General features: G+C 38.8%; 1 protein-coding gene across 3 annotated transcripts in view; it reads right to left on the bottom strand.

The window, feature by feature from the left end:
• Positions 1-21,217, bottom strand: part of Hpse2 (heparanase 2 (inactive)) — a 602,385-nt gene that overhangs the window by 175,650 nt on the left and 405,518 nt on the right. For all 3 annotated transcript variants that reach the window (XM_085693954.2, XM_085693953.2, XM_085693952.2), the window contains one exon: positions 8,157-8,204. In XM_085693954.2, the coding sequence (XP_085550080.1) occupies positions 8,157-8,204 (48 nt within the window). The remainder of the gene's footprint in view (positions 1-8,156; positions 8,205-21,217) is intronic.

Here is a 21,217-nt window from a genome sequence, read left to right as displayed (position 1 = left end):
AGAGTAACACGGTACCTGACATCCTTCTCTAGACTCCACGTATGCACAACTGAACACATATGCACACACAGATCACACACTTCTGTTTCTTGCTCTCATGAAAACTGAATTTATTTAAAAATTACATAATAAGAACATGAACAATTAATTCTGGTCTAACCACTGAAAAATAAGATATTAGAGGAGGGATAAGATTACAATGTTTGGTCATGTGAGGTCAGAGGCATATGGGAACTAAATTCTTATCTCCATAGTAACTAATTAATAGAAGTGGGAGAAAATCAAGAGAGTTGATTCAGATTATTATTTAGAAACATGGAAATTAAGCATGTAGGTTGGTAAGCTATGAAAACTTCATCTGAAGTAAGGCAGGAATAATGGAGCTGGGCTTTGACAATTTCTTTAATATGAGCAAAGCTGCATTACATACTTATAATAAAACATTAGATATTACAGAAAAGTAAAAATGAACAAAAAAGAGTCCCCATACTCCATACATCCAAGGCCTAACACTATTAATTGATTGGTGTCTTTTCTTTGGTTTTCTTATGTTGAGTTTTATGCCACTGAAATATAATCTATACATTCTCTGTTTTATTTTCTTTAACAAAGACATTTTATCATTCACATTTACATGAATATTATCATGGCATCATGTTAGTTTATAAACAATAAGATACTTCTATGTACAATAATTTAGGTTTCCCTTCAATATTTGAGTAATATCATTTTCTATTTATTTATTTATTTCTGGTTTTATTATTTCTGGTTTTATGAAACAGGGTTTCTCTGTATAGCCTTGGTTATCTTGGAACTCACTATGGAGACCAGGCTGGCCTTGAACTAATAGAGATCTGCCTCCAGAGGTCTGGAATTAAAGGTGTGTGATACAAACACCTGGTTCAAATGTAAGAACATTTTCAAAACAAAGATAAAATTGGAAATACCTGTTTCAAGTGTAAAAACATTTTCAAACCTACAGCTATGTGGAAAGAATCATATAGTAGATGTCATATACCTACCACCTGAGTACTAGAGTTAACACTTTACTGTACTTACTTTCCCACACATGCCCCCATTTATCTATGCCTCTGATCAATCATTGATCCATTTTATGTTCTAAAGCTTTTCAAAGTAAATTGAAGTTTGTAAGCTAACCAGAGTTCATGTTTATAGTTCTTTTTAAAGTATATTTTACATATAATGAGATGTAAAAATCTTTATTATATATTTGATAAACTTGGACAAATGTTTATTCCCATGCAGATCACTGCAATCATTCAGCTAAGCCCCTTTTCTCCTAATCTCTATACCAGTCTCCACATCCACAGAGGATGCTGTTGTTCTGGTTTTTAAAATCCATCCAGTACTTTGTATAACTAAAATGCTATAAATATTCTTTGTTGTTATTTTACTTTAGGCTTATAGCTTTGGAATCTAAGGAAGCTTGTTTTTACCTGTTACATTTCCCTTACTTGGTTTGGTTGTTTGTTCTTTTTTAACTTCTTCAGACAACAAGCAAAATGACTGATTTATAGTTTTTCTTCATTTATTATGAGCAGAGAAGGCCACAGACTTCTGCAAAGGTACTGCTCTTGTCGAATATTATTTTGGTATCATATATTTTCACAATAACATATGATTCTTATGCTTTACTTTGTGGTTTTATTTTTAACCTATAAGTTATTTTTAAATGTGTTAATTTCCAAAGTTAACATTTTATATATGTTGTATTACTAATATTTATATCATCAGAAATGTACTGTATGGGATTGCAAACTGGTGTGGCCACTATGGAAATCAACGCGGTGAATTCTCAAAAAGCTAAAAATATGCAGCCATACCACTCCTTGACATGTTTTCAAAAGACTCGACATCCTAGTCCACACATACTTGTTCAGCCATGTTTATTTTTGCTCTTCAGAAAACTAAGGAAAGGAAACAACTTAAATATCTTTCAACTGATGAAGAGATAATGAAATGTGGTGCATATACACACACATATACACATACACACAAACCCATATATATATGCATATATATATACATATATATGGAATATATACTCTATGGTATAATATATTATTATTTGTAGTGTGAATTCTAATTGGTCTTAAAAATAAAAATTTGGAGTCAGATATCAGGGTAAATGCTGAAAGATCAGAGAAGCAGAGTAACCAGCCACTAGTTCTTACTTCTACAAAATCCTCAGACAGAATGGGGTATCCTGTCTCTATACGTCCTCAGACTGAATGCCTTGAGTCCCTGCCTCCTCCTGTCTTATATTCCTCTCTCTGCCCAATCATATTACTTCCAGCTCCCTAGTGCTGGGATTAAAGGTGTGTGACAAAACAGCATAGCCTCTATGACTAACTAGTGGCTTAGCTCCACATTCTGCTCTTCAGGCAAACTTCATTAGTTAGATCACAAATGAAATATCATTACACTTATTGGCACACACACACACACACACACACACACACACACACACACAGGAATACTATTCAAGCTGTAAAGAAAAATGAAATAATGAACTTGGTAGGTAAATGGACTGAACAAGAAAAGATCATATTGTGTGAGGTGACCAAGACCCAGAAAGACAAATGTCACATGTTCTCCTCATCGGCAGCTCCTAACTCCAAATATTCAGATATGAATACATATCCTGATCCTGTAATAACTTCAGAATTCAGGAAAGTGAATGAATTCATTGTCAGGATAAGGGGGTTGGAGAACAACAAAGAGGGGAGTAACAGGGAAGAAGTGGTCTGAGCAGTGAAAAATAAAAGGGGGCTCTTTAGGGAAGGGGAGCGAGGTAAATACAGAAGAAAGACAGAAGAGGGTAAAAGCAAACAGCAGGGTACAAGTGATCGGATAGGGGAACTGGGAAAGGGGCACCACTTAGGGAGGAAGTAGGTAAACAGAGAAAGAGGGTAAAACAACAATAATGATGTCTGAGAAGCCATAATAAATCATAATTTTAGTTTTCAGAGAAGCTTCCAAACTGACTTCCTCAGTGACTCTCACCAAGGCCATCTTTCCAGTGTTTCTTGGTATTGCTTCAGCGACAGGCCTTCTGACAAGGTGAGATGAAATCTCAACGCTCTCTGATTTGCACACGGAGGCTGAGGCTGTAGGACTCTCATGCATCTACTGGTTACTTGCACTTGTCTTTTGAGAAGCACTATTTATCTTATATACCCACTTATTGATAGAATTATTTGGATTCTTTTTTGATGTTTAAATTTGTTAGTTCTTTATACATTCTAGATATTAATTCCTAGTCATATGTAGAGGCAGCAAACACGTCTTCCATTCTGAACACTGTTTCTTCATTTTGTTAACTGTTTCCTTTGTTGTGTAGAAGTTTTTAAATTTCATGCAAGCCCATTTGCCAGGCCTTGAAATTGTTCTCTGGACTCCTAGAGTCCCATTCAAAAATTCTTGCCTATGATTATGTTTTGAAGTGCTTTCTCCTAGTAGTGTCAGAGTTTCTCTCAAACTAATGGACTGACATAATTAATATGAAAATAGTAATACTATCAAAAGTGAACTAGAAATTGAGGGCAGACACATCAAAATTCCAATGAAATATCCTTACGAGTAGAAAAAAGTCCTATACTTCAGATGGAAGCACTGAAGACCCCACATAGACAAAACAATCCTGATTAGAAACAGTAACACTTGAGGCACCACGCTTGATTTCAAATACTAACACAGAGTGAGAGAAATGGATGCAGTCCAGTACTGCTGGTGAAGTGCGCCCTAAAGCAGACACAGAGACTAGTGGATGAGTATAGAGGACCTAGAAGCAAACTCACACATATGTACAGCTATTTTATTTTTGGCAAATATGCCAGAAACATACATTGGCAAAAAGATAGCCACTTCAACAAATGATGTCAGGAAAATTCGATACTCATATACATATAAAACAATCAAACTAGAGCCGGTGTCATTCACTTTGCACAAAGCCAACTCAAAATGGCTCAAAGGGCTTAAAATGTGTCTCCTATAGGCAAAATATCTGGATCTTCCATGTCATTCAATCTGAGTATTCTTGCATTAATTATATAATTTAGAACAGTTATGTCAAATATAATATTGATTTAACTCTGGTTAGGCCTACCATTTTTATGTCTAATTTCTAAGTCTCCCATTATATTTTTATTTTCTTTATTTGTCATTATTTTCCTCTTTTCATGTTTTTTTCAAAATTAATTCACTATTTCTTACTATTCAGTCATCATTTCTTTATGACTTTTAAGATGATAACTGTCCAGTATTTTAAAATGAATCTTTTAAGAATAAACTTTTACTTGAACCTGCCAAAGTCATCTTAAAGTCCATATCATACTAATTTCTGCAAGAGAACATATTACTGTGCATTTTTACTCAATGTTCTTTTTCTTATCCTGTGGCATTCTTGTAATATAATTTATATCCACACAGGTTATAAACCCCACAATATTTTTCCACAAATTTACATTAGCTTGTTTAAGAAAAACAAAGATGAAAAGAGTGTTTTGTACCACAAATTTGTGATTTCTAGTGCTCTTTATTGATTTTGAAAACCTAATCTCACCTCGTATTGTTAGTGTCTTCCTGTCTGAACAACTTAGCATTTTGTGTCATTTATTAATCATAATCCTCCTTTATGTTATTTTCATTTTTAAAACACATTTTTGTGATAGAATGTTATGTGACCATAATAAAGAATGAATTCCTGTCAATGCAACTATCTATCTATCTATCTATCTATCTATCTATCTATCTATCCATCCATCCATCCATCCATCCATCCATCCATCCATCCATCTATCTATCTATCTATCTATCTATCTATCTATCTATCCATCTATCGATCTGTGCGCGCCTGGAGGACATCGTGTTGAATGACATGAGTCAGTCATATAAAGACAAATACTGTATATTTTCACTTATATGTGGAAGCTTAAAGTTGATCTTTTGAATGTAGAGCACAGAATAGTGTCACAAAAGATTTTATAGTTTACATTTTGCTGATATTTTCCCAAGTGATCATTTAATGTGGACATTTTCCCCTACTTCTGAATATTTACAAAAACTACTTGGAAATTGTCAGTTAATTCTAATATCTGAATCGTGGAAAATATTATCGTTTCTCACAATAAATGTCTACTAATTATAAAAGAACTCCCCCACTCCCTGCAATTGAAATTTTTATTTGACACTTTTAGGCTTCTAGCTGTTGTTTCCACCATGCTCGTTAGATATTCCAGTGAACACACGCATTGCTGGGACCAAAGATTTCAGAGCAGTTTACATGCATTTCTGGGATTTTCCCCGTTAGCTTCTTCAAGCCTCTGATTGTAGCCAAAGTGGATACAGCCATGTATTTCTGCTTCAATTCTACTGCTTTGTGAAGTGTGGATTAAATGACTACCAGAAGTTGTGTAAACATGGTTTCCATCTATTGCCATTCATTTTTATCAAGGATTTCCTATCTTGCTCTAGTCCCACACTGTTCAGAAACATACCCAATGCCTGAATCAGCACAAGCTATACCAATTGTTGCACTGTCTATGTGGTAGATAGATTACAGTGAACATCGTGGTCCTCAAAACACATCAAATTTGGGAGCATGGCCTTCCAAATCAGTCTAAACACACAGGCAACATTTTATTTATATTATTAGCATTTTAGCACATCTTCTTAGGGTTGGAGAAATGAAGCATTGGGTTTTGATGTTCAGAGTTCTAGGATTTTATGAGCCTTGACAGAAAAATCCAGGAGGGAGGAATAGAAGCAGGAAAACTGCGCTGGAAGCAACACTTGCCTTTTCCAAATGAGTGCAGTAGGAGGGAAGAAACACAATTCTTTTCAGGTTTTTGGTAGGATATTTTTGCAGATATATGATATTTATTTAGAGACATGTCTATTTAAGTAGCCAGTAAACAAAATATATTTATTAACATGTATTTCTCCATTATAAAAAGTACAGTGATCACTTTATTCTACGTGTGCAAGGAAGAGCATTTAAATAAAGAAGGAAGTTTTCTCTGACCCTCGTCTGTAAGTTATACCACTGAGGTCACATACTCAAAGAAGTTTTCCTATTCTCATCTAAGTCACATAAATAACACAGGAACAGCATGTCAGTAAAAGGACCATGTTATAACAAAGCAGAAGATAAAGGTATGGGCTCGTGAGATGAGACAAACCCGTGGGTCCGGAGCTTCCTCTCAGTGGAAAGGAATGAGACGTCAAAGCAGCCCCTCCCTCACATAGCTGTTGTGAAGGTCAGACATGGTAGGTATATAAAATTCAGAAAGAGTCTGGAACATTGCCATCATTGTCACTGTGGTCACTGTTATTTCCCTATCAGTAAATGCCTAATAAACAATTACCTAACTGCATACTCTGTGAATTGAATAAGTGCCCTTTCATTGGAAACAATTTCAAAAGGTGAAAAAATTATGTAAATATTTTGTATATTATTTTAAGTATTATGTAAAAATGAGCAAGAAAAAGAATAAAGGGGGGCTACTGGAGTGAAATCACAAAGTATGATTTCTCTAAGGAGATGACATGAAAGTTGAAACTTAAAAGATGACAAGGAGCCGGGTGCATGAAGGGCAGGGATGACAAAAGGCACAGCATGTATGAAAGCACCGAAGCACACATCTTCAGGAAGCTCCGGGCACAGGGAAGCCTCCAGCCTGCTGGGACACTAGATGAACCAAGGAGATCCTGTACTAATTACTGCTCCGAAAAGGCAGCTTAGGGCAGGAAAGCGCCCATTCTGGATCACAGTTCCAGAGTCCATCATGGTGGGGAAGACTGAAACAGGCAGGGAAAGCACAGCAGTAGAACCAGGAAGATGGATGATCATATCTCATCTGCATACACGAGGAGAAGGATGGGGGAGACTGGGAAGGAAGGAGATGTACAGGTAGGACAGGGTGGGGGCTGGTGGATAGATAGAATAGGAAATGGGGGAAAGCAATAAACCTTCAAAGCCTGTTCCCAGGGACACACTTCCTCCAGCAAGACTCCACTTCTGTAAGATTTCATGACCTCCCTATACAGGGCCACAAACTGGGAACCACGTGTTTAAACACATGAACTTATAGGGGACATTTCTCATTTAAACCACGACAGACAGAAAATCCAAGGCCAGGGAAGAGTTGGAGTAATGAGATGGCTATAAATGACAAGTCAATAGACCTACTCTATGCCTCACAAAAACGGGATGAAGAACAGAACTTCTTAAAAAATGGCTAAAACAGTTTCTACAATGATTTGAGCTATTACCAACAACCCCAAAGTCCTTTCTGGATAGTTTAATAAATAGTCTATCCACTTCTTTTTTCTTTCACGCCTTCATGTACCATAATGAACCCACATAAAACGGGACAGACAAGTGGGAGGGGTTAACTAAGAAGGATGGTCACAGTCTGAGCTAGCAGGGTGTGGAGTGGGAGATATCTCAACTGTGAAGTGAGTGAGATGCTGTGGGGGGAGAAAATGATTCCAAATTCTAACCCTGGCATAGACAGGAGGAGACTCACAGAAAACTTAAATGCAGCTGCCCTTCCAAAGCAAGCGACACTGAGGCGACGGGAATGCCAACGTGAGCTTCTTCCTGGACTGCGGCAGCTTATCCCTTTTCTGGAAGCTGCTTCATTTTCTGAACATTCCTTTTCTCTTTTTAACATGCTTTATATTATCAATTTTTTTGGCCCTAATTAACACCACAGCTAAGAATATAATATGGTATTTCTATTTTCACATGACATTTTGAACAATTGAAACTGTTTCCTCTCTTAATCAGGGAAATTTATTTCCAAAGGGAAAGCCTATAGGGAAATGGTGCCACGCTTAATCTCCATTACCCTTCATCCTGACAGATCAATTTAAGAGTGTACATTAATAGGTGAGCTTTCCAACTTGTGTCAGTATTTTTTTGGGGGAAGTTATGATTTTGAAATGACAAAATAAAGTCATAGCATTATCAGACAACATGTGTTATAATAACAGCTTTAGAGGTGATTTTAATTTTTTGAAAGATAAAGGCTGGTTTATTAAATGTCATCTGTGAACTTGGTGACAACTAATTATCTTTCATTTCACAGCAGCCGATAATAAGGAGATTAAAAGTGATGAATACCTACTGTTGCCAGGTAACCGCATCTACTGTGCTCCCTGCCACCTTCATGAATCTGCAAGGAAGAGAGGAAGAAAGATGATATGACTTAAAACATTTCTCCAGAGCTAAAATAGGGTAACCAAGAAACACACTGGACCAATCCACACTCAGATATGCTTTCTCAAAGAACCCAAAGCCCCAGTCATAGAAATCAAAATTCCAGTACAGTATTTTACCTGCATTTGTCTTCCTAAGCCCAAACCCGACAGTTATCACATTGATTTCATAGAACCGAAACTTCCCTGCCCTTATTTCATATACTCTGAAGACTGATCTCTGCTGGGAAACAATAATATTTGGATGGGACGACAATAGATAATTTTGAAAAACTGCAGGCCTGTCTCCCCGGAAAAAGTATGGGAAAACCCTATTTATATATACATCTGTGAGGCTCTATCAAATATGCTCCAATGCAAAGCTGTCACATCTGTGTGAAACGTGGTGGGGTAGAAACATGAGCACCACAAAGAGCAATTCATATACTTCTGGAGGAAAAAGTAAGAAACTAAGTATTCTCTGTTGAGTATGCTGAGCTCAAAAGCAGGGGGGGAGGCCTGGTTCTGGGAAGCCAAGAGCACAGCAAAACCTTGTGAGCAATTGCTCTCTGACCTCTGTGACCTCCTGGAGGTCCAGAAGAACCAAAGTTAGAAGGCTTCATTCATGATTCACAGATGCCATGGCCACATATTTGAAGTAACTGCCCCTGCTCACTTGTTGGAGGACATGTATTGCTATGGCTACTATCTTTCTTTGAGAGAGCTGTCACTCAAAAATCAGAAATCAAAGAAAAAACACCTTAGTTCTTCCAAATGCTCCTTTCAGCCTCAAGACTCCAAGGGGATTTTCTCTTTGAAGCAAACGTTTAATTCTGTTTTATAATCAAAGAACTCTTGAACCAGAAGAAGAGATGGTCTTTTTTCTGTAAGGCCCTAGCTGTGTCCTAGCATAGAAGAATCTCTCCAGACAGATGGGATGGACAAGGGGTGCAACGAGCAACCCAAAGGGTCTGTTTTGTTGTGATGGTGGGAAAGGACTCAGTTTACCTGTAGAAGGAACTGGAAAAAGTGGGAAACTATGACTTTTGGCCAACCACAAAGTGAAGTTCATAAAGGGATAAAGGGAAAGGAGGACGTCAGAAGGGGACTAGAGAGAAGCATTGGACTGGGCAGGAAGAACACCTGGAGGATGAAGTAGTCTCTACAGTGGTCTTGGATTGAATTCAACCTCTTTTCTTTTTTTTTTTTTTTTTGCATTTCTCTCTGTAGTACCACACTGAAGTCCAGGATCAAGAATTTAAAAAATATAACACAGTGTTTGGTCCAGAATTAGTTTGATGGGTTGAGTCAAAATGTCAATATGGTTTGGTGGATACTGGTCATTTCCTGAGTATTTAGTTAGTATCCACCGTGTGCGCATATGTGTGTGTTGTATATGTGATTTCTTTTACTTCGTAGCCCTGCTTTATTTGGTGGTGAGGATGTTAGATGTAATTTATCACTTTAAGCAGACCATATACAGCTTCTTCACTGGCTAGAAAAGTAGAATTTTCAGACATTCCATACAACTAATCTAACGTGGATTATGCCACTTCATCTCACTTCACTAGGAAGGAAATCCCCTTTGAGTGTGGTGTAGATTTCACCTCCTCCTTGCTTCCCTGTTCAGGAGTTCCCTTTTGAAATTAAAGGCCAGAACGGTGTAAGTGCTTGGTTTTTCCCACCCTGCTCTGTGCTATCCTGAGTCAACAGGCACACAACTAGCACCTGTCAGGGAAAGAAAAGGAAAGACTACAAAGTCGAAGGAAGGGAGTGGGAATGGAATCCTTTTACAGAGTGGCGCCCAATGTGGCCGGCTAAATCCACTTAAAAACCTGAGAGGGCTTAAAAAGGAGAGAGAGAGAGTTTAACACAGCTTTTTGCTGTTTGTTGGTGGCGGGCCGCAGGGAAATTTTCCTGTTTCAGCAATAGCGGCAGAAAAAAAGCTCCGCTGTTTTAAAACGTGGCTTCCTGGGTCCTGCCGCAGGTGCAAACTCAGGCTATGGAGCATTTCTGGGCCCGGATGTTTGTGTGCCCTCTCGGGATGGGGAAGAAAGTACTCTGAGACCATGCCAATGGCTCAGCGCTCCCCGCCTGCACCTGGGCAGAGGGCCAAATCAGGCTTAGGCAGGCAGGAGAACACGGTGGATTCCTGCCACCATACACAGAGATGTTTCCAGGCTGTGCGGTGCTCTGCCTGTCAGATTTGACTGTAACTTGGATGAAAAGAGTTTCTGTGCTGCACGCTCAGTCTCAAGAGTTAAACTGCTGAGTGTGGCTCCTACCTGGTGGCCCCAGAGCTAGCAGGAATGGTACGTTCACCATTTTGAAATTGGAGAGAGGTGGAGCCAATATCAAGAACAGCCGCAACCAAGCTACTCAGCATTTTAAAAGCTCTTCAAGACAGTAAAAAATTACAGATTCACAATAGGACAGATTCAGACATAAAAGACCTCCAAATGGGTCACAGTGTGGGATGAGTGTACGTAGGCTTGGGAGAGAGAAGAAAAAGAATATAGAGAATAAAGGTAATGTCTTTTAAAAAGGGTAAAGTCTTTAAAGAGACATAGTACAGATAGTTATAGATTAAAAGAAATAAAGAAAAACAAGGCACGTAAAAATGGAAAATTCTCAGAGAGCCTGGATTCTGTGTATTATTGCGTTTTCTTTAAATTTTTTTTGACTGTGAAGGAGCTAAATACAGAGAGACATTTCATTGTGTGGTCTGCCAAACTACATATATGTTCTAAAAATATTATAACTTCAGAATTTGGATCTAAGGATATGATACTTTGGAAAAGAGATTCTTCTTTTGTTGTCACAGAGGATGAGACCCTGTGGATTGCTTCTATTCCAATATGGTATGATAGACCACACCCTCCTGAAAGGTTGCTATGAACACCCTCAAAAAAATTACTTCACTCAACTGCCGACTGGGATGAAGTTAGCACTCAGGGTATACCATGAAAGAGCTGATTAACAGCACCCCTATACAGCAGGAAGAAGTTTGGAGAGAAATAACTATGTCCATATTCCCAGATATTGTTTATAAATGTTCTTTTACATTTATATTTTACATATATAAATATGATATAGATATGAATAATTTACATTGGTATAAATTTTGCTTTATTGGTATAAAGTTAAGGTCAATTTTGTTATATGTATATGTATTTCTGATCTTGATTGAGGTATTGTGATTGTGTAGTTCATTTAAAAATGTAATGTATAATTAGGAAGTATAGGTTGTTAATGTATAATTATCGATAATAGTCAAGCTTGTAGTCATGTTAGTTAGATTTTCTAGATATATAGAGAAATATTTCAGTTAGGCATTCTTCATATCTTTCAAAGACTACAGAATACAGCATTTAATGTTTTAATAACTTAGGGCTTTTCATGACAATGAGACACATCTGCTCTTGGCAGCACCAATCTACTTCAAGAGCAAGATGGGCATCGAAGAGGCTCCTTATGGAGTTTGATAGTCATTTGAGCAAGAAACTGCTCTTGCCTGGACTGATGCATAAACTGCACATAAAGAACCTGCAGAGAGAAAACTGCTGAACTTGCCTAAAGATGAGATGATCCTTCGGAATTCCTGATTCATGAACTGTGAGACATTCTGCAGGACACAGCAGATAGTGACTGAACTGTCTTTGAAATTTCCTGCTTCATGGAAATGTCTGCTGGATACTATGGGCCTGTAGGCCGAAGATGGATGCCCCAATGGTACAGAGGAACTTTGGGTGACTGTACAGGCAGCGAGATGTCTGTGTCATTTCTAGAGTTTTGGAAGTTGCTTACTTCTTGTTTACTTATGTAATATTATATCCCTCTGGAGTCTTTGATAGAGTTGAAGAATGGATAGTTATAGTTTTCCATTGTTATAATAAAAGATAAAATAGATATAAATATTGTAACTGCAATTCTTGCTTTATAACTATTTTGTTATATGCAATTTTACTATGTTAAAGTTAAAGCCTTTCCTTTTTCATTTAAACAGAAAAAGGGGAAATGATGTAGGAGAGTCTTCTATCTATCTGTTGCTTTCATTGGTTAATTAATAAAGAAAACTGCCTGGCCTGATAGGTCAGAACATAGGTAGGCGGAGTAGACAGAACAGAATGCTGGGAAGAAGGGAAGTGAGGCAGACGCCATGCTTCTCCTGCCCAAGATGGACATGTGATGGAGGAGGGTCATCTCTCTATGTGTTACTTTCACTGGTTAATAAAGAAACTGCCTTGGCCCTTTGATAGGATAGAAAATTAGGTAGGCAGGGTAAACAGATCAGAATGCTGGGAGGAAGAAGGCAGTGAAGCAGTCACCATGACTCTCCTCTCTGAGACAGATGCAGGTTAGGATCTTTTCCAGTAAGCCACGAGCTCATGGTGACATACAGATTATTAGAAATGGGTTGAATCAATATGTAAGAGTTAGCCAATAAGAGGCTACAGATAATGGGCCAGGCAGTGTTTAAAAGAATACAGTTTCCGTGTAATTATTTCGGGTAAAGCTAGCCGGGAGCCAGGTGGCAGGACGCAGCCTGCCGCTCCTTCTACAGATGTGGGTTAGAATCCTCCCGGTAAGCCACGAGGTGGCATGCAGATTATTAGATATGGGTTAGTCAAGATGTGAGAGCTAGCCAATAAGAGACTGGAGATAATGGGCCAGGCAGCGTTTAAAAGAATACAGTTTCTGTGTATTATTTTGGGGGTAAACTAGCTGGAATCCAGGTGGCGGGAAGCGGCCCATTGCTCCTTTTTGCAACACCAACTAACTTCTCATATGGTCATAGTCAAGAGAGCAGCTAGCTCTACTGTGAACAGTGTTAGAGGGGATGTGGATGGAGAACAGATTCATATCATTTATGACAGTGAAGGAGGGAAGAGCTTGTGGTATGAGGAGTAACCTGGCTGATGGTCAGCATGAGCAAACGCAAGCTATGTTCTCAGAGTTCACTGTGGCTGGATGCCAGAAAACAGGTGAGGGAGCAGCAAGAGCTCAGGCTGTCAGGGCTCTGGAAAGTGGCAATGTTAATAATCTGACCTCTGTACTAACAGTGAGATGCTCGTCCAAATCCCATTTATACCTGTGTGACCAGCTACTAACAGGACCATGAAATATGGAGAGTGTGTCCTTCATGAGAATGTCCTTGTATGGTTGTTCAGTTTATCCTATGGTTACACTAAAAGCAAAATCAGGATCGGATTTGGCTTTCAGGAGGATGACTCCAGCTGTAGTGAATGTGAGTCACTGGTGTGAGTAGACTTGCAGGAGTCTACTGCAGAGGGCTGGGAGGCTTTGCATAGTGAGAATGAAACATGGTTAGTACGGTAGAGCAAGAGAGGCTGTGAAAGTTTAATTGTAGCACTACTGCGGCACTTCTAACAGGACTTTCTAATCCTATTGAATACACACTGAACCAGAAGTAAATAGTCATGGAGCATGGAGTCTTTTAGACAATGAGCCCTAAATGATCATTATCTTCTGGTTCATCACAGATACTCTGCTCCTTCCTTCTGCCTCTGTCCCAGAAACCGGCCCAAAGCACACAGATGAGCAGTTTTAATGGAGCTGCACAATGTTCAGCAATAGTGATGTTAGATGGGATAAATGCACACAGAAGAGCTCTAGCATTAGTGGAAGATTTCCAATATAAGTCAAAGGTGACCCAGGATGTGAATACTGACTAGAGGGGAAATTTCAGTTTTTCCCAAGTTGCATGTTTCTATGCCCTGTCATGAGGCTGGAAGTCCGGACTATGACCTTAGAGGAGAAGTGCTTGCTCTCATGTGACCTTCAGAGTCCCGTATAAGAGAAAATTGGCCAGTGCCAGGTAGACATTCCTGCATTTGGGGTCTTTCCCATGGAAGCCAATCTGTTGCTATAGAGGAAAATCCCCTTTCACTGTGACAGTCCTTTATTCTTCCAGGAGACTCAGAATCTGGGAGACTTTCTTTCCTTTGTTACCCACCTGCATATATGTCGGATCTGAAATATTGTTGAACCTTCTCTCCCGGGACAGATCACAACTCTCACTTATAATAAAGTCCATCTTTATCCACTATCTCTAGAGTTTGATTTCTATTTCTGGACTACAAAGTACAATATTAAAGACTAGTTTCTGGATTTTTTTCCAGAAAAGAGAATACTTCACAGGGAACTGGATATCTAAATGAGTGCACACTTCAATAAGAATACAGAAACCTGACCTCCTTGTCTGCAAAAAGAACCACCGATTATACAAGTAACACAAATATGGTGTAACAACCATGCTATTCATAGGCCTGGGAAAGACTTGAGAGAAAATTATCTATCAGTAAATCAAGTTGACCTCTAGACAGAAGGCGAATTTCAGGCATCTTCCCTTGCCATGCTTAACTTTTTCATATGCTTGCTATACTGAGTTCTGGATGCAGCAAATAAACTATAGCCCTCTTTCCTCCCACTGCTGCTGCTGCCACCACTGCAGCCTCCTCTTCCTCTTCCCTCCTCTAGGAGTGAGGGCTTTCCCTCCCACTCCAACCCTTTCTTCTGTCCTTTATTCCCTCTCCATCTCTCCCTTATTTGTATACAGTGATTCAGTGACCGTAGACTAAAAATAGCATAGCTGAATGTTTGTCGAGGCCTCTATTTCCAGTCCTCTTTGACAGTTTACACATCTCCGTATACAGTAGTTTATATAGCCTCTATACACAGGCTTTGAAATGAAAGGACTCTCCAACCAATTTCTTTTTAAGATAAAAGTTGCACTCATGTTTAACTTAATTTTGATCTTGAACAAAGACAGGAAAACAAACTAACAACATTTGCTGATTGATAATTACTTTAACTAGTTTATATATTTTATTCATAATTATTATTTTAATTTATTATTTGAGAATTTCATTATGCATTTTGGTCAAATCCACCCCTACTCACCAAGTCCTCCTATTCTCCACCCACCACTTTTTCCCTCTAACATCACGTATTCCTTTTAAGTCCACTGAGTTCACATAGTTCTGCCAGCATGTGCATGAGCTTAGGGTCACCTCCTGGAGCACAGGCAGCCAATCTGGGGCGACATCCCAAAGAATACTGATTTTCTGTCCCACAGCAACCATCAGCTACAGGAGGTGGTGGTATTATTTCTTTCATTTGGCAAATGAAGAAACTGCTCAAGACCACCCATGTAATTAATTACAGAACAATACTAACCCCGATTCTACTCTCAAGCCCTTATTACAACCATGCCGGGAGCAGATTTGTAGTCTTTGTTGCGTTGCCACTTTTCCTGAGTCCACAGCAGAGGCTGGGGGTGATCACAATACATTATCGCCTGTCTGGGAACTGGTAAGAATCTTTCTCAAGATAGAATGCATTTGTTACCTCTAAATGGACCTCAAGATAAAGTCAATTATGGGATGAGGGTTGAGAAGAGGGAGACTGTAAGGCAATGTCTGAAACCGGACAGAAGCACACACAAGAGAATAACACATACATGAGAGCCAAATCAATTTGTTTGATTAGGGAAGCTGGGAGAATAGCGGTTTTGAGGGACAACATTGAAATATATCTGGAAGGTTCTGGCGAGCACTGATGGGCTGGCTGGAGGATCATCATGCTAGGCATGGCTTGGCAAACCGCAGTGCTGCTGAGGAGGCTCGCAGACGTGGACTCAAGCACAGAAGCTTTAGCTGACTTGATGTGATTTGTCCTGGCTGTGGAAACCGGTGGGAAGGGAGAAACATGCGTCAGGATATGATTATGAATTTCACAGAGGAAGGAAAATTTCCAGGAGCTGAAGCTGTGGTAAGAAGCTGACAGAGTGAGAGCAAATACCACATGCCTCAAGTGAAGGGTTCTTTTTCATATTCTTGACTGTTTATACCATCCTTAGGTGAACGATGAAAACTCAGGAAAATGGCACCATAGAATAAAATCTATTGGGTCCAAGAGTAAAACAGATATCTGTTTTGAAACTTGGTACTATCATTAGCTTCGTGACTTTAACTTCCCAGGACCCTTTTGTATGGAGAGAACAGTACCTATCCTGCAAACTCTGTGAGATTAGTGGGAGACACAGATGGAGAAACAAGAGCAGTGGGTAGTGCAGTGCAGCCACTACATACATACGGGTATCCTTTCCCTGGTCATGGCTTGTTATCGTAACATTTGTACACATCTATTTCTTGATCAATAAAATAGAAACAGAACCTGATCTGCCCATACATGGTAGTGAGTCTCAATTTTGCTGGACCAATATTCTTTGGAGCCTTTGTTTGAAAGAACAACATTTGGTTCCATCTCCACATACTCAGGTTTGCCAAGTCTGAGCTGGATCTTAAGAATCAAGCTGGAAAAGAGAGAAGTTTTGGAGTAGAAATGAAACAGCATTGCAACAGACACCAATGATATCTAGTGAATCATTAGGGAATAGGGACAACTTATACGTCAATAAACTGGAAATTGGAATGAAGAACTCTAAAAATTAATAACCTTAAAGCCTCAAATCCATAAATACCCAAGTACATTATATGGGCAAACAGATTGAACAGAAATTTCTCTAAAGAAATACAAATGATCATCAAATAGATGAAAATGTCAGTGGTTTAAGCCATCGAAGAAGTTCATACCAAAACTATACGAGATTTCCATCTCAACCCACTTGGAATAGCAGTCCTTAAGGAAATAAGCAAAAATGCCAATGTGGGAGAACCACCATGAGACCAAGGCCGGCATAAACTATAGTGAGCTTCAGGGACTGTTTGAGGTTCAGTGAGAGAAACTGTATCCTAGAAAGGAGGGTGTGAAAAAAGGTGGGGGTAGCATTCATTATGGCAAGAATAGAGGGATAAGGAAATAAAACTATCATACAATATGCCACTCCTGAGTATACACACCTGTATACACTCCTGAGTGAACACACCTGTGCTTATATCAGGACTCTAAGACGCTGGCACAACCATGTGTGACACTAGTTACAATAGTCAAGTTAAGGAATCATCCCAGATATCCAAAATCAGATGAGCTGGTAGAGAAAATATGGTATATTCAGGTACACAATGAAATTAATTTTATTCAGTCCTAAAGAAGACTAAAAGGTATATCTTTTACAGAAAAATAAATGGAACTGGAAATCATCACGGTAACTGAAACAAGTCGGACTCAAAAGATAAGCATTACATGTTACTTTTCAGAAAAAGGCCTGACATAGAAGTGAGTCTATTCGGAAAGAGGAAAGGGACACAGCATAAGTAGGGGTGGGGCGAAATAGGGGAATAAGGGATCAATATAACCGCCGTATATTATAAAGAAGCATGAAATATAATGAAATCCATTATTTTCTACAGTAACTATAAGCACTGAAAAACAGAAGCATGATGCATTTTAACAATCACTGTCGGTGTATCTAATGCAGGTAGCTCATGAGTTTCACAGGTTCTGTGTGAAATTTTCTTCACAGGCTCCTGCTTGAACTCTTATCTCCTAGCTGGTGGTGCTAGTTTAGGACGTGGCACCCAGATGAGGTTAGCAGATGTCTGGGGCAAGCTTATAGTGTGGCTTGTTTCTAGTCCGGTCTTTGCTTCCTGATCCTATGGAGGTGTGAACAAAAGGCCTCATGCTACTGTCACCATATCTTACTGCCATGAAAGACCAGAGCCTCAAATCCTGAGCCAAAATAAATTTGTTTTCCCTCAAGTTGCATTCTGTCTGGCGAATTTGATCACTGCAACAGAGAAAAGCAACTAATACAATGGACTAGATTTTTGACAAGTTCTAGTCTTAGCAGTTCCTGGGACAATGAAGCATTCTTTTTTTTTAAATTGATTTTATTGAGCTCTACATTTTTCTCTGCTCCTCTCTCTGGCTCTCCCTTCCCCTTCAACCCTTTTTCATGATCCCAATTTACTCAGGAGATCTTGTCTTTTTCTACTTATCACGTAGATTAGATCACAATGGAGCATTCTTGGAGGAGAAAATAGAATTATAAGGAGGAGGCTCAAGAGGAAAAGACAAAAGTATGGAAGAAAAAGATCATGTGACTTTTACAGTGCTAACGTGACTGTCCATTTCAGGCATCTGAATTCCTTCTCTGATGTTCTTTCTAACTCCTTCCCCTTGCTGACTTCTCTGATGCTAGAGACAGAGAAATACATCTTTCCTAACAGTAATAACTCATAAGCCTGAGCTTGGGTAAGCAACCAGGCTCATTCCTTAGCTGGAAAGAAGTACTCTCTAAAAAAATAAATAAAAATTCACAGAGAATTTAGAGTTATGGGCCATTAAAATAGCTGTCATCTAGGGAGCAGACAGTGCTGGGTGCAGTAGCCAGCACTTCCCTGGTAATGAACACTGAACAAGCAGGCAGAATTTCTCTCTAGGGGCAAAAAGAGGTAGATTCTTTTCCTTACAGAGTAAGAAAGGAAGGCATTATTCTCTTCTGTCCTCCTGCAGTTTGGTGAAGTCACATAATGCCTTCACATTTGAAACGAAACAGAACAATTATTAGGAATAACACTGTGATAATTACACCAAACTGTCCCCAGCTGTGCTTCTGCTCAAAGAATGGATGTGGCAGAAGTCAGAGAGTAGAGCTGTGATCACCCTCATGATACTGATGTGGCATTATAGTCTTCAGATTTTCCTTCCTCACTCAATTATCTAACTGCCTAGAAACCTGTATTTGAGTCATGGTAAAATGCCTCTAGACTAATAATTGCCTTTTTCATCATGAAAATGCATCTGTTCTCAACGATTGTGGCAGTCATTTCTCTGGGTGTCAACACACGCCAGGAACAGTGCAAAGCCTTTAAATTCATCTCTCATTTATTTCTATGAAAGGCCAAGACCTCAGTCACAGTCCACTTTACAAATGAAGACACGGAGGCTTGGAAGAGAATAAACAGGTCCTTAGATTGATGAATCAGTAGAAAATCAATTCTCACCTACTTTCAAAACGTATTCTCTATCATTGTTCTGTATTGACCTGCACAAGAGAAATCCCAAGTGTTTGTTACAAAACAAGAAACTAATTGGAAAATGTTTTTGTTTTGTGCTAAGCTAAGTATCTTCAAATTTTAAAATGTTAGAGATGAAAGGTACTTTTGAAATAATTTATTGCTACCACCCTTTGAGAAATCTGATGTCCACAACGGAGGTGATAACAAACAAATACCCAGCATGATCTTTTTCCTCTGCTTGCCCTCTTTCCTCTGCTCGCATTCTTTACAACACTTTTGAGTAATTGACGGCTAGAAGGGAGGGAAGTTACTACTCCTGCGGCCTCAAGTTAAAATCAGAAGATAAGTAAACTTTAGGTTACAGAAAACGGCTCGATGTATTTTTCTTTATGACAAGAAACTGAGACTAGACAGATCATGGGCCTAAGAGAAAACCCAACACTATTATTCTGCTAAAGGCACTTAGCAAGAAAATGATTCCTAATGACTTACCACTATACCAAGATTGGTGCCTTGCTCAACCCATATCAGAAAAATTTCCTCCTGCAGTAGATGGGGACTGATATAGAGACCCACAACTGGGCAAGTACATAAAGTAAGAGACTTTGGAACACTCAATACTAAGTAAACACAGAGAAACTCCATTGGAGAAAACTGATTTTTCCTTTGCCAGAAGGTTTCAATTGCAAATAAATTCTTCATTAGAGGTGGGAGCCAATGTCCACTTCCCCCTATCAGTGCTGGGATCCCATCTGTCTTGAACCTGTACAGGCCTTGTAGGATACCTTCATCAAATCCCTACCCCTCAAGACCCAGGGATCTATGTGGAAGAGAAGGCAGAAGGATCATAAAAACCAGAGGTGGTGGATGACTCGAAGGAAACTGTCTTCCAGACACAACAGAAGTGATGTACATATGAACTCATAGAGACTGGCAGACCTACAAGGCCTGTACCTTATCACACATAGACAGCTACCCATTATTTTCAGATACTCAATAGAAGTGTTAGAAATCATGTACAAACAAGGATAGATATTCAAGATACAAAATGTCAGTTTTCCTATTTCTGGCTTGTTGACTATTGAACACACAATACTTAGCAAACACTATTGTTTGCTTCCTAGCTCTTTTCAATTTTTATCCCCATTATTCTAATTTGAATGTTTTCCATAGTTCTCTGCAACTTATGGAGCAGAAAGCTGAGCCTGTCTGTATGTTCGTATACAGGCTCACATTAGATTATTCTGCTGGAAACTCTGTATTATGTGGGGCCGACTTCCATTCTTCATTCACAAACTTATCAACAAATGTGAGAAATTAAGTAGTAGGCATTTTGGTAATAATAAACACAACAAAGATTCTTTACATCCTCACAGTTTATAAACTAGAAGCAATAAGCAAACAAACAGCAAATACATACTTACAAATTGTGATAAATATTGTAAAATGAGCAGGTACGTAGTGAAAGAAGGGACTCTAAAGAATGAGACAAAATCAGTCGTGTGGCAGATGGGAAGAATTCTGGGATGAAGAACAAGGGAGAGTGGCAGTTAATAAATATACAGGGCTAGGCAGTAGGCAGGCCACTAACTGTGGGGCCTTGTGGATCAAAATAAAAAAAAAAACTCATGTGTTATTCTAAGAACAACAGAAAACATTAGTGAATGACATCAAATGAATTATAACTTTTAAATAATATATTTTGGACACTGAATAGTGGATAAATTGGAGGGAAAAGATGAATAGCAAGGCTCCTAAAGCAGATATAAATTCTCTGAATTTTAATAAATTTAAATCTTTTTATCTTCATTGTGTTTGTTCTACTACAATCGATTACGGAAACCAGTACTCACATCAGATCCTGGACATCCTAGTATCTAGAACTGTGAGGGAAACTTTCTCTCCTTTATAAATTACCCAGTTTAGGCTTCTTGCTGTAGCAGAACAAGATAAAAGCATTGTCTAATCCTTATTTGTAGTAATGCAAAAGATCTCACATTCTAGGAGACCGGAACTTTTTGTGACATCTAGGAGACTGTGAGACT

The sequence above is a fragment of the Myodes glareolus genome, chromosome 7 (genome assembly GCF_982192425.1).
Source record: "Myodes glareolus chromosome 7, mMyoGla1.1, whole genome shotgun sequence".
NCBI lineage: Eukaryota > Metazoa > Chordata > Mammalia > Rodentia > Cricetidae > Myodes > Myodes glareolus.
The sequence above is the reverse complement of the archived record's forward strand: the minus strand, read 5'-3'. Positions and strand labels throughout refer to the sequence as shown.